The sequence below is a fragment of the Carcharodon carcharias genome, chromosome 10, assembly GCF_017639515.1.
Source record: "Carcharodon carcharias isolate sCarCar2 chromosome 10, sCarCar2.pri, whole genome shotgun sequence".
NCBI classification, from domain to species: Eukaryota; Metazoa; Chordata; class Chondrichthyes; order Lamniformes; family Lamnidae; genus Carcharodon; species Carcharodon carcharias.
In genome coordinates this window covers 94,235,931-94,249,489 of record NC_054476.1, presented here as the reverse complement: position 1 = coordinate 94,249,489, position 13,559 = coordinate 94,235,931, and the positions used below count along the sequence as shown (strand labels likewise).

At 51.4% G+C, this 13,559-nt stretch overlaps 1 protein-coding gene across 3 annotated transcripts in view; it reads right to left on the bottom strand.

The window, feature by feature from the left end:
- Positions 1-13,559, bottom strand: part of LOC121283188 (carnitine O-palmitoyltransferase 1, liver isoform-like) — a 440,711-nt gene that overhangs the window by 235,002 nt on the left and 192,150 nt on the right. For all 3 annotated transcript variants that reach the window (XM_041197423.1, XM_041197425.1, XM_041197426.1), the window contains one exon: positions 11,965-12,057. In XM_041197423.1, coding sequence (XP_041053357.1) covers positions 11,965-12,057 — 93 coding nt within the window. The remainder of the gene's footprint in view (positions 1-11,964; positions 12,058-13,559) is intronic.

The following is a 13,559-nucleotide window of genomic DNA, read 5'->3' as shown; positions in this document are numbered from 1 at the left end:
ACAGACCAAGTGAGACAGAGAGAGACAGACACAGAGACATAGAGAAAAAGAGAAATACAGAGAGAGAGAGACAGAGACAGACTGCGAGAGGGAGAAAGAGACAGACCGAGAGAAAGACAGTCAGACAGAGAGAGTGAGCAGGAGACAGAGCAAGAAAGAGGGAGAGAGAGAGAGAGACAAAGAGAGGCAGACAGACACAGAGATAGACACTGAGAAACAGACCCAGAGGGAGCCCCAGAGACAGAAGAGAGAGTGGCAGACAGAGAGAGTGGCAGACGGAGAGACAGAGATTTGGAGAAAGAGAGAGAGAGAGAGAGAAAGGCAGACAGACACAGAGATAGACACTGGGAAACAAACCGAGAGGGAGCCCAAGAGACAGACAGACAGAGAGCGAGAGTAAGCGAGATAGAGAGAGAGAGAGACAGAATGAGAGAGAGAGAGACAGACAGAGAGCAAGACAAAGCGCGAGACAGAGCACGAGACAGAGTGCGAGACAGAGCACGAGACAGAGCGCGAGAGTGAGCAAGAGAGAGAGGCAGAGTGAGTGAGATAGAGAGACAGAGTGCAAGAGTGAGCGAGAGAGAGCGACAGAGCGCAAGAGTGAGACAGCGGGCGACAGACCACGACAGGGGGAGAGAGGCAGATGGTGAGAGGGACAGAGACAGACCAAGAGAGAGAGACAGAGAGAAAGAAAGAGATCGAGAGAGAATGAAAGAGAGCCAGAGACAGACCAAGTGAGACAGACACAGAGATATAGAGAGAAAGAGAAATACAGAGAGAGAAATACAGAGAGAGACAGAGACAGAGACAGACTGCGAGAGGGAGAAAGAGACAGACCGAAAGAAAGACAGTCAGACAGAGAGAGTGAAAGAGAGACAGAGCAAGAAAGAGGGAGAGAGAGAGAAAGAGAGAGACAAAGAGAGGCAGACAGACACAGAGATAGACACTGAGAAACAGACCCAGAGGGAGCCCCAGCGAGGCAGACAGAGAGAGACAGACAAACAGGCACAGAGATAAAGAGACACAGAGAGATAGAAACCAAGAGACAGCTGAGAGATAGAGAGACACCAAGGTACATAGGCAGATGGACGGAGAGAGGCAGACGGAAAGAGAGAGGCAGATGGGCAGACAGACAGTGAGCAACAGACTGACACAGAGAGATAGACACCGAGAAAGAGAGACCAAGTGAGATAGCCAGACAGACCGAGAGAGTGAGTGGGGGTGGGGGTGGGGGGGGGGGGGGGGGGGGGGGGGGAAGAGAGGGCAAGATTGAGCGAGAGAGCGAGGGAGAGCAAGAGAGAGCAAGAGAGTGCGGACCGCAAGAGAGCGCGACAGAGAGCACGGCAGAGAGCGAGAGCGCGACAGAGAGTGAAAGCGTGACAGAGAGCGAGAGTGCGACAGAGAGTGAGAGCACGACAGAGAGCAAGAGTGAGCGAGAAAGACAGAGAGCGAGAGTGAGCGAGAGAGACAGAGAGCGAGAGTGAGCGAGAGAGAGAGAGAGCGAGAGTGAGCGAGAGAGAGAGACGGAGCACGAGTGAGCGACAGAGAGAGGCAGAGAGCAAGAGTGAGTGAGAGAGAGTGAGCGAGAGTGAGTGAGAGAGAGAGAGAGAGACAGAGCGCGAGAGTGAGCGAGCGGGAGAGACCGGGCGACAGACCACGACAGGGGGAGAGAGGCAGATGGTGAGAGGGACAGAGATAGACCAAGAGACAGAGAGACAGAGAGAAAGAAAGAGACCGAGAGAGAATGAAAGAGAGCCAGAGACAGACCAAGTGAGACAGGGAGAGACACAGACAGAGACATAGAGAAAAAGAGAAATACAGAGACAGAGACAGACCGCGAGAGGGAGAAAGAGACAGACCGAGACAAAGACAGTCAGACAGAGAGAGTGAATAGGAGACAGAGCAAGAAAGAGGGAGAGAGAGAGAGAGACAAAGAGAGGCAGACAGACACAGAGGTAGACACTGAGAAACAGACTCAGAGGGAGCCCAAGAGACAGACAGAGAGAGTGTGGCAGACAGGCAGACAGAGAGACAGAGAGTTGGAGAGAGCGAGAGAGATGGAGACAGAGACAGAGAGCGAAAGAGAAGGACCCAGGCCGAAAGAGGGTCAGATGGAGAGAGAGAGAGAGACGGACAGACAGAAAGAAACTGACCAAGTGAGAGAAAGGCAAAGAGAGATAGACCCAGAGAGAGAGAGAGAGATGGAGAGACACAGACAGGAACTGACCGAGAGAGAGAAAGACGGACAGGCAGAGAGAGACATATCAAGAGAGAGAGAGAGAGAGAGGGAGACAGACAGACAGAGACAGACAGAGGGAGAGACAGAAACAGACAGAGAGAGAGAGACAGGCCGACAGACAGAGAGCAAGAGACAGACAAAGGGAGAGAGAGAAAAACAGAGTAAGAGAGACAGAGCGAAAGACGGAGAGCGAGAGACAAACAGACAGAGAGGGAGAGAGACAGAGAGAGAAACTGACCAAGAGAGAGAAAGACAGACAGGCAGAGAGGGACAGACCCAGCGAGGGAGAGTGAGACAGAGAGGGAAACTGACCAAGAGAGAGAAAGACAGACAGGCAGAGAGAGACAGACTGACCTAGAGAGAGAGAGAAAGACACACAGACAGACAGAGAGAGACATAGAGACAGAGAGAGAACTAGAGATAGATATAGACTGAGAGAGGGAGAAAGAGACAGACCGAGAGAAAGACAGTCAGACAGAGAGAGTGAAAGAGAGACAGAGCAAGAGAGAGGGGGAGAGAGAGAGACACAAGCTGAGAGAGAGAGAGAGAGAGAGAGAGACAGGCCGAGAGAGAGACAGAGAGAGAGCGAGAGATAGATAGACAGATTGAGAGAGGGAGAAAGAGACAGACTGTGAGAAAGACAGTCAGACAGAGAGAGTGAAAGAGAGACAGAGCAAGAGAGAGGGAGAGAGAGAGACACACAGGCCGAGAGAGGGAGAGACACAGGTCGAGGGAGAGACAGAGAGAGGCAGACAGACACAGAGATGGACACTGAGAAACAGACCCAGAGGGAGCCCAAGAGACAGACAGAAAGAGAGTGGCAGACAGACAGACAGAGAGAGAGACAGAAACAGGGACAGAGAGAGAGAGAGAAGTAGAGACAGAGACACTGAGCGAGATAGAGACCCAGAGCAAGAGAGTTAGACGGGGAGAGAGAGAGAGAGAGAGAGAGAGAGAGAGACAGACTGACAGACAGACAGAAACTGACTGAGGGAGAGAAAGACAGACAGGCAGAGAGAGACAGACCCAGAGAGAGTGGGAAAGACAGACCCAGAGAGAGAGATAGAGAGAGAGAGATAGACATATAGACAGAAACTGAAAAAGTGAGAGAAAGACAGACAGGCAGAGAGAGACAGACCCAGAGAGAGAGAGAGGGAGACAGACAGAGACAGACCGAGGGAGAGAGAGAAACAGACGGAGAGAGGGAGAGAGAGAGACAGGCCGACAGATGGAGAGCAAGAGACAGACAGAGAGAGACAGACCCAGAGAGAGGGAGAGAGAGACAGACAGACAGAGAGACAGACAGTCAGACAGGCAGAGACAGACAGAGGGAGAGAGAGAGAGAGAGACAGGCCGACAGACGGACAGCAAGAGACAGACACAGAGAGACAGACCCAGAGAGAGAGGGAGAGAGAGAGACAGACAGACAGACAGAGAGACAGACAGGCAGACAGATAGGCAGAGACAGACAGAGGAGGAGAGAGAAACAGACGGAGAGAGAGAGAAACAGACTGACAAGACGGAGAGCGAGAGACAGACAGACAGAGAGAGAGGGAGACAGAGAGGGAAACTGACCAAGAGAGAGAAAGACAGACAGGCAGAGAGAGACAGACCGACCTACAGGGAGAGAGAGAGAGACACACACACAGACAGAGAGACATAGAGAAAAAGTGAAAGAGAGAGACAGACAGACAGACAGGCAGAGATTGACATAGAGAAAAAGAGAAATACACAGACAGAGAGAGCGAGAGATAGATAGACAGACTGAAAGAGGGAGAAAGAGACAGACTGAGAGAAAGATAGTCAGACAGAGTGAAAGAGAGACAGAGCAAGAGAGAGGGAGAGAGAGAGAGAGACACAGGCCAAGAGACAGACAGAGAGAGAGTGGCAGACAGACAGAGAGAGAGAGACAGGGACAGAGAGAGAGAGAGAGAGAGGGAGAGGGAGAGACAGAGACACAGAGCGAGATAGAGAGAGACCCAGAGCAAGAGGGTCAGATGGAGAGAGACAGAGAGACAGATATACAGACAGAAACTGACTGAGAGAGAGACAGACAGGCAGAGAGAGACAGACCCAGAGAGAGAGAGAAAGACAGACCCAGAGAGAGAGATAGAGAGAGACAGACACAGACAGAGACTGACCAAGTGAGAGAAAGACAGATAGGCAGAGAGAGACAGACCCCGAGAGAGAGAGAGAAAGACAGACCCAGAGAGAGAGAGAAAGAGAGAGATAGAGAGAGAGACAGACACCGACAGAGACTGACCAAATGAGGGAAAGACAGACAGGCAGAGAGAGACAGATCCAGGAAAGCGACAGAGAGAGAGACAGACAGACAGACAGACAGGGACAGAGGGAGAGAGAGAAACAGACGGAGAGAGAGAGAGAGAGACAGAGACAGGCCAACAGACACAGAGCAAGAGACAGACAGACAGAGACAGACAGACCAATAGAGAGAGAGAGAGAGAGACAGACAGAGGGAGAGAGAGAAACAGATGGAGCAAGAGAGACAGAGCAACAGACGGAGAGCAAGCGACAGACCGAGAGAGAAACAGACTGAGAGAGAGGGAGAGAGAAGAGAGACAGACAGACAGACTCAGAGAGAGTGGGGGGGGGGCAAATGGAGAGAGGAGAGAGAGGGAGAGACAGACCGAGAGAGAGAGACAGATAGAGAAAAAGAGAGAGGGACTGAGCGAGGGAGAAAGAGAGACAGAGAAGACCGAGAGATAAAGAAAGACAGAAATACAGACCGAGAGTGAGACAGAAATACAGAGGGAGAGCGAGACAGAGATGCATAGCGAGAGCGAGAAAGAAATACAGACCGAGAGCGAGACAGAAATACAGACCGAGAGTGAGAGAGAGAGAGAGGGAGCAAAAGAGAGACATAGGCCGAGAGAGAGAGAGAGAGAGAGACTGAAAGAGAGAGAGAGAGAGAAATAGACAGACAGAGGGGGAGAAAGACCAAGAGCGAGACAGACTGAGAGAGAGGAGCAGACAGACTGAGAGATGGATAAAGAGAGAGACAGAGAGAGAAAGAGAGAGGCAGACCGAGAGTGAGAGAAAGAGAGAGACAGAAACTTACTGAGAGAGAGACAGACCGAGAGAGAGATGGAGCACATGGAGAGAGAGAGACAGAGGCAGACCAAGAGAGACAGGGACAGACCGAGAGAGAGAGACATAGGCAGACCCAGAGAGAGAGAGAGACAGGGACCGACTGAGGGAGAAAGAGAGGCTGAGATTGACTGAGAGAGAAAGAGACAGAGAGAGAGAGAGAGAGAGATACAGACAGACGGCGAGAGAAACAGACTGAGAGAGGGTGAGAGGAGACACAGACAGACTCAAAGAGAGAGAGAGATAGAGACCAATACAGAGAGAGACAGACATAGAGAGAGGGGAAGAGAGAGAGACCCAGAGAGAGGGAGAAAGAGAGAGAGAGAAAAAGAGAGAGAGAGACAGACTGATCAAGAAAATGCGAGATGGACCGAGAGAGAGAGAGAGGGGCAGACAGCCCGAGAGATGGACAAAGAGAGAGAGAGACACAGAGAGAGACAGAGAGGGAGAGAAAAAAAGAGAGAAAGATGCAGACCAAAAGCGAGAGAGATAGAGAGAACGAGAGAGAGAGGGAGAGAGAGACAGAGACTTACCGAGAAAGAGAGAGACTAACCAAGAGAGAGACATACCAAGAAAGAGAGAGAGGGGAGCAGATGGAGAGAGAGAGAGAGAGAGGCAGACCAAAAGAGAGAGACATAGGCAGACCCAGAGACAGAGACAGATAGAGAAAAAGAGAGACAGGGACATCGAGGGAGAAAGAGAGACAGAGATAGACCGAGAGAGAGCGAGAGATACAGACAAATGGAGAGAGAAACAGACTGAGAGAGAGAGGGAGGGAGAGAGGAGAGTCAGACAGACTCAAAGAGAGAAAGAGAGATAGCTAGAAAGAGAGAGAGAGTGCGCGCAACACGGAGAGAGACAGACACAGAGAGAGGGGGAGAGAGAGAGAGACAGACCGACCAAGAAAGAGCGAGACGGACCGAGAGAGGGGCAGACAGACCCAGAGACGGATAAAGAGAGAGAGAAAGAGGCAGACCGAAAGCGAGAGAGATAGAGAGAACGAGAGAGAGAGAGACAGAGAATTACCAGGAGAGAAAGAGAGAGAGAGACAGGCGGAGAATGAGAGAGAGACAGAGACTGACCGAGAAAGAGAGAGACAAACCGAGAGAGAGACAGACCAAGAGAGAGAGAGGGGCAGATGGAGAGAGAGAGATAGAGAGACAGAAGCAGACCAAAAGAGAGAGGCAGATAGAGAAAATGAGAGACAGGGATAGACCGATACAGAGAGACAGATGGAGAGAGAAACAGACAGACAGATGGAGAGAAAAACAGACAGAGAGAGGGAGAGAGAAACAGACAGACAGATGGAGAGAGAAACAGACAGACAGATGGAGAGAGAAACAGACAGACAGATGGAGAGAGAAACAGACAGACAGATGGAGAGAGAAACAGACAGACAGATGGAGAGAGAAACAGACAGACAGATGGAGAGAGAAACAGACAGAGCGAGGGAGAGAGAAGAGAGACAGACAGAGCGACTCAGAGAGAGAGACAGACCTAGAGAGAGAGGGGCCAAATGGAGGGAGGAGACAGTCAGATGGAGAGACAGAGAGAGAGAGAGAGAGAGACAGAGACAGATCGAGAGAGAAAGAGACACAGAGAGAGAGAGAGAGATACAGACAGACAGAAATACAGATCGAGAGCAAGACATAAATACAGAGCGAGAGCGGGAAAGCAAGACAGAAATACAGAGCGAGAGAGCGAGACAGAAATACAGAGCGAGAGCAAGACAGAAATGCAGAGCAAGAGAGAGACAGAAATACAGGCCGAAAGCGAGACAGAGTGAGAGAGAGAGAGAGAGGAGACAGAGACAGACAGACAGAGAGAGAGACCCAGGGCAACAGAGAGAGACACAGGGGGAGAGAAAGAGAGAGACAGGCCGAGAGAGACAGAGAAAGGGACAATCAGAGAGAGGAAGAGAGACAGACAGACCGAGAGAGAAAGAGAGAGGCACACCAAGCGAGAGAGACAGAGAGAGATGGATAAAGAGACAGAGAGACAAAGAGATAGAGAGACAGAGATAGAGACAAAGAGAATGAGAGAGAGAGAGACTTACCGACAGATAGAGAGGGAGACATAGACAAACCAAGAGCAAGAGAGGAGGGCAGATGGAGACAGAGAGAGAGAGACAGACTGAGAGAGGGAGAAAGAGACAGACCAAGAGAAAGACAGTCAGAGAGTGAAAGAGAGACAGAGCAAGAGAGAGGGAGGCAGAGAGAGAAACAGGCCGACAGAGAGACAGACAGACAGACAGAGAGAGAGAGGGACAGAGAGCGGGAGACCCAGAGTGAGAGCGAGAGGGATGGAGAGAGAGTGAGAGGGAGAGAGACTGACTGAGAAAGACTAAGAGAGAGAGAAAGCCTGAGAGGCAGCCAGACAGCGAGGCAGACAGAGAGGGACAGACAAACAGGCACATAGAGAAAGAGACACAGAGAGATAGACACCAAGAGACAGCCGAGAGATAGAGAGACACCAAGGTGCATAGGCAGACGGAAAGAGAGAGGCAGACGGGCAGACAAACAGAGAGCAACTTACTGACACAGAGAGATAGACACCGAGAAAGAGACCAAGAGAGCTAGGCAGACAGACCGAGAGAGCGAGGTTGGGGGGGGGTAGGAGAAGCGAGAGCAAGACTGAGTGAGAAAGCAAAGGAGAGCGAGAGAGAGCGAGAGCGCGATAGTGAGCGAGAGAGAGCGAGAGAGAGAGCGCGAGACAAAGTGCGAGAGAGAGCACAAGAGTGAGCGAGAGAGAGAGGCAGAGAGCGAGAGAGAGGGCGAGAGAGACAGAGCTTGACAGTGAGCGAGAGAGAGAGGCAGAGAGCGAGAGTGAGCGAGAGAGAGAGACAGAGTGCGAGAGTGAGCGAGACAGTGGGTGACAGACCACGACAAGGGGAGAGAGGCAGATGGTGAGAGTGGCAGAGACAGACCAAGAGAGAGAGACAGAGAGAAAGAAGGAGAGAAACAGACAGAGAGAGAGGGACAGGCTGACAGACGGAGTGCAAGAGACAGACAGAGAGAGACAGACCCAGAGAGAGAGAGAGACAGATAGACAGACAGACAGAGAGAGAGAGAGACAGACAGGCAGAGACAGACAGAGGGAGAGAGAGAAACAGATGGAGAGAGAGAGACAGACTGACAAGACGGAGAGCGAGAGACAGACAGAGAGAGAGAGACAGAGTGGGAAACTGACCAAAAGAGAGAAAGACAGACAGGCAGAGAGAGACACAGACTGACAGAGAGACTTAGAGAAAAAGTGAAAGAGAGAGAGAGAGACAGATAGACAGACAGGCAGAGATTGACATAGAGAAAAAGAGAAATACACAGAGACAGAGAGAGAGCGAGAGATAGACAGACTGCAAGAGGGAGGAAGAGACAGACCGAGAGAAAGACAGTCAGACAGAGTGAAAGAGAGACAGAGCAAGAGAGAGGGAGAGAGAGAGAGACACAGGCCGAGAGAGAGAGACAGAGAGAGAGAGACAGGCCGAGAGAGAGAGACAGAGAGAGGCAAACAGACAAAGAAATAGACACTGAGAAACAGACCCAGAGGGTTCCCAAGAGACAGACAGAGAGAGAGTGGCAGACAGACAGAGAGAGAGAGAGAGACAGAGAAAGGGACAGAGAGAAAGAGAGAGAGAGAGATGGAGAGACAGAGACACAGTGCGAGAGAGAGAGAGACCCAGAGCAAGAGGGTCAGAGTGAGCGAGAGCGATAGTGAGTGAGAGAGCGAGACATAGAGTGAGAGTGAGCGAGAAAGCGAGACAGAGAGCGAGAGTGAGACGGAGAGCGAGAGCGAGACGGAGAGCGAGAGCGAGATGGAGAGCGAGAGCGAGACGGAGAGCGAGAGCGAGACGGAGAGCGAGAGCGAGACGGAGAGCGAGACAGAGAGCGAGACAGAGAGCGAGACAGAGAGCGAGACAGAGAGCGAGACAGATGGTGAGACAGATGGTGAGACAGAGTGTCAGAGAGCAAGACAGAGCGAGAGAGCAAGACTGAGTGAAAGAGCAAGACAAAGAGTGAGAAAGAGAGCAAGAGTGAGCGAGAAAGCTAGACAGAGAGCGACAGTGAGCGAGAGAGCGAGACAGAGAGTGAGCGAGAGCGAGTGACAGACCACGAGAGGGGGAGAGAGGCAGACAGTGAGAGGGACAGAGACAGACCGAGAGAAAGAGACAGAGAGAAAGAAAAAGAGACGGAGACTGACCAAGAGACAGACTGAGAGAAAGACAGAGAGAGAGAGAGAGACAGACTGAGAAGAGAGAGACAAACAGACGGACTCAGAGAGATAGAGGGAGGGAGGGAGACACAGACAGACAGAGGGAGAGAGAGACAGACCGAGAGACAGACAGACCAAAAGAGATACAGATAGACAGACTGAGAGAGAGGGAGGGAGAGAGAGAGAGACAGAGACAGAAACTAACCAAGAGAGACTCAGACAGAGAGACATAGAGACAGAGGGAGACACAGAGACGGAGAGAAAAACAGAGAGAGAGAGAGAGAGAGAGAGAAATAAAGAGACTGAGAGAGGGAGAAGGAGACAGACCAAGAGAGAGAGACAGAGAGAAAGACAGAGAGAGAGACCGAGAGATGGAGAGAGACAGAGACAGACCGAGTGAGAAAGAGACAGAGAGACAGACAGACAGATTGAGAAGGGAGAGACAGACCTAGACAGACTGAGAGAGAGAGCACGAGAGAGACAGACAAACCGAGAGAGACAGATAGACAGACAGAGACAGAGAGACAGAGACAGAAACTAACCAAGAGAGACACAGACAGACAAAGAGACATAGAGAAAGACAGAGGGACTCATGGAGAAAAACAGAGAGATAGATAGACAGACTGAGAGAGGGAGACAGAGACAGACCAAGAGAGAGACAGAGACTAAATGAGAGAGAAACAGTGAGGCAGACGGAGAGAGAGAGACAGAGGCAGACAGAGAGAGCGACAGAGAGAAAGAAAGGGAGACGGAGACTGACCAAGAGAAAGCAAGAGAGAGAGAGACCGAGAGAGAGAGACAAACAGACAGGGCGAGAGTGAGAGTGAGAGAGAGACAGTGAGAGTGAGAGTGAGAGAGAGAGACACACAGACAGAGAGCCAGACTGGAAGAGAGAGACAGATAGTGAGGCAAACAAAGATAGACAGAAAGAGAGAGTGTCAGACAGAGAGAGAGGCAAACGGAGAGAGAGACAGATTGAAAGAGAGGGTGAGCGAGAGAGAGACAGAGAGAGAGTGAGGCAGACTGAGAGAGAGTGAGTGAGAGAGAGCCTGAGCCCGAGAGACAGACCAAAAGAGAGAGACTGAGAAGCAGATGGACAGCGAGGCAGGCAGACAAAGAAAGAAAGAGACCAAGAGAGATAGAGACTGAGAGAGATAGACACTGAGAGAGATAGACACTGAGAGACAGCCGAGAGAGAGAGAAACCAAGAGACATAGGCAGACGGAGAGAGAGAGAGAGAGAGACAGACAGGCAGAGAGAGGCAGACGGACAGAGGGACAGAGAGAGACAGATAGATACAGAGCGATAGACAGAGAGAGAGAGAGACCAAGAGAGAGGGACCAAGAGAGCGAGGCAGACAGAGAGACAGGCTGAGAGACAGACCAAGAGAGAGAAAGAGAGAGAGAAAAAGACAGACAGACCGAGAGAGCGAGAGAAAGAGAGAGAGACAGAGAGAGAGAGAGAGAGAGAGAGGCAGAGGGAGAGAGTCTGAATGAGAGTGAGTGAGAGAGAGAGAATGACAGAGAGAGACAGGCAGTGAGAGGGAGGGAGATAGACACACAGAGACAGACAACTCAGGGAGAGAGACAGACAGACTCAGGAAGAGAGAGACAGATAGACTGAGAGCGAGAGAGAGAGAGACAGAGACAGACAGACAGAAAGAGTGAGACGGAGAGAGAGACACCAAGAAACAGCCAGAGAGAGAAAAACAGAGAAAGAGAAACAGCGAGAGAGATTGACAGGCACAGACACAGAGAAAGAAAGAGGGAGACAGACAGAGAGAGATACAGACAGACAGAGAGAGAGAGCAGAGAGAGAGACACAGAGAGACAGAGAGAGAGACAGAGAGAGTCAGACGCAGAGAGAGTGACAGACACAGACACAGAGAAAGAAAGAGGGAGATAGACAGAGAACGAGACAGACAGACAGAGAGAGAGAGAGACAGACAGACAGACAGAGAGAGAGAGAGAGAGGCACAGAGAGATAGACAGGCACAGTGAGAGTGACCATGTTCTCTTTCCCAAGCTCCCTGAAGCTGTGAGAAAGCCCAGGGCTGTTTGACAAGGTGTCACCAATCCTGTGCCGCACTTTACCCCCAGCAGCTGAGCTTACACCGCAGTTACTAGTCCTGCTGCTGAGCTCTCCTCAGTCCTGCTTGGATCGAGTGTGCCGGTCAGGCAGGTGGGCAGGGTGACACTGAGCATGGGATTTTCATTATGTATTCCATCACTTTAATAAGCAGCTGGACCTTGACTCAGTACCAGAAACAATATAGGCCATTCACTCATCATGCCTGCATTGGCTCTTTGAAAGAGCTAATCAATTGTCCCTCCACAGACAAACCCCACTGCCCCACTATCCACCTCCACTCTCCCTCACAGACACCTCCCCCCTCCCTGGAGTCTTACCGTCTCAGGACTGGAGAATTTACATGAGATGTGCATATTGATGAGATTTTCTCCAACCATAATGTACGAGACCCCATAACCATCATCAGCAACCTGCAAAGGCACAGTGGCGAACAGGTCACAGAGCAATCAGAAAGCCCATCCCCATTGCCACCCCCACGCATACCCACACGTCCCAAACACCTCAGACACCCTCGCAGTCCCCCACCCCCACCTCCCAAACCCCTCACAGACCCCCATCCCCACCTCCCAAACCCCTCACAGACCCCCACCCCCACCTCCTGACCCCTCACAGACCCCCATCCTCACCCCCACATCCCGACCTCCTCACAGACCCCCATCCCCACCCCCACCTCCCAAACCCCTTACAGGCCCCCACCCCCACCCCCACCTCCCGAACTCCTCACAGGCCCCCACCCCCACCCCCACCTCCCAAACCCCTCAGACTTCCTCACAGACCCCCACCCCCACTGCCCAAACCCCTCACAGCCCCCACCCCCCCACTTCCAAAACTCCTCAGACTCCCTCACAGACCCCCACCCCCACCTCCCAGCCCCTCAGACTCCCTCACTGGCTCCCACCCCCACCTCCCAAACCCCTCAGAACTCCTCACAGACCCCCACCTCCACCCCATGAGTCCCTCACAGGCCCCCACCCCACCTTCCAAACCCCTCAGACTTTCTCACATACCCCCAACCCCCAGCCCAGGAACCCCTCAGAGACCCCCACCTCCACCTCCCAAACCCTTCAATCTCTCTCATAGACCATAGTGTTAAGGGCTTGGATGTTGTGGATTTCTTGAAATGTGTACAGGAGAACTTTTTAGGTCAATACGTAGAGGGTCCACAAGGGACGGTGCAGTGCTGGACCTAATTCTGGGGAATGAAGCCAGACAGGTGGCTGAGGTGGAGTTGGGGGAACATTTTAGTGATAGCAACCACAACATGGTACAGTTTAAGTTTGTTATAGACAAAGAAATAGACAAGTTGCAAAAAATGTTGTGGATTGGGGGAGAATGGATTTTAGTAAAATAAGGCAGGATCTGGCTAAGGTAGACTGGGAACAGTTACTTGTGGGGAAATCTACAAAGGAGCAGTGGGGAGTGTTCAAAAAGGAAATGGAGAGGGTACAGGCTCAACATGTTTCCTCTAGGGTGATAGGAAGGAGTAACAAGCCCAGAGAACCATGGATGACCAGAGATATTCATGTTACGATGAGAAGGAAAAGAGAGGTTTTTAGCAGGTACAAGGGAAGCAAATCAGCGGAGGCATTAGTGGAGTACAGAAAGTGCAGGGTGGAGCTTAAGAAAGCAATTAGGAGAGCAAAGAGGGGATATGAGAAAGCTCTAGCTGGTAAAAGTAGGGAAAATCCCAAGATATTCTATAAGTATATCAATGGGAACAGGATAACCAGGGAAAGAGTAGGGCCCATTAGGGACCAAGGGGGCAATCTATGGGTGGAGCCAGAGGACATCGCTAGAGTGTTGAATGAATACTTCACATCCATCTTCACCCAAGAGGATGAGGATGAAGGTATTGAACTCGGGGAGAGAGACTGTGAAGTTCTTAAGCAAGTTGATATAGGGAGTGACAAGG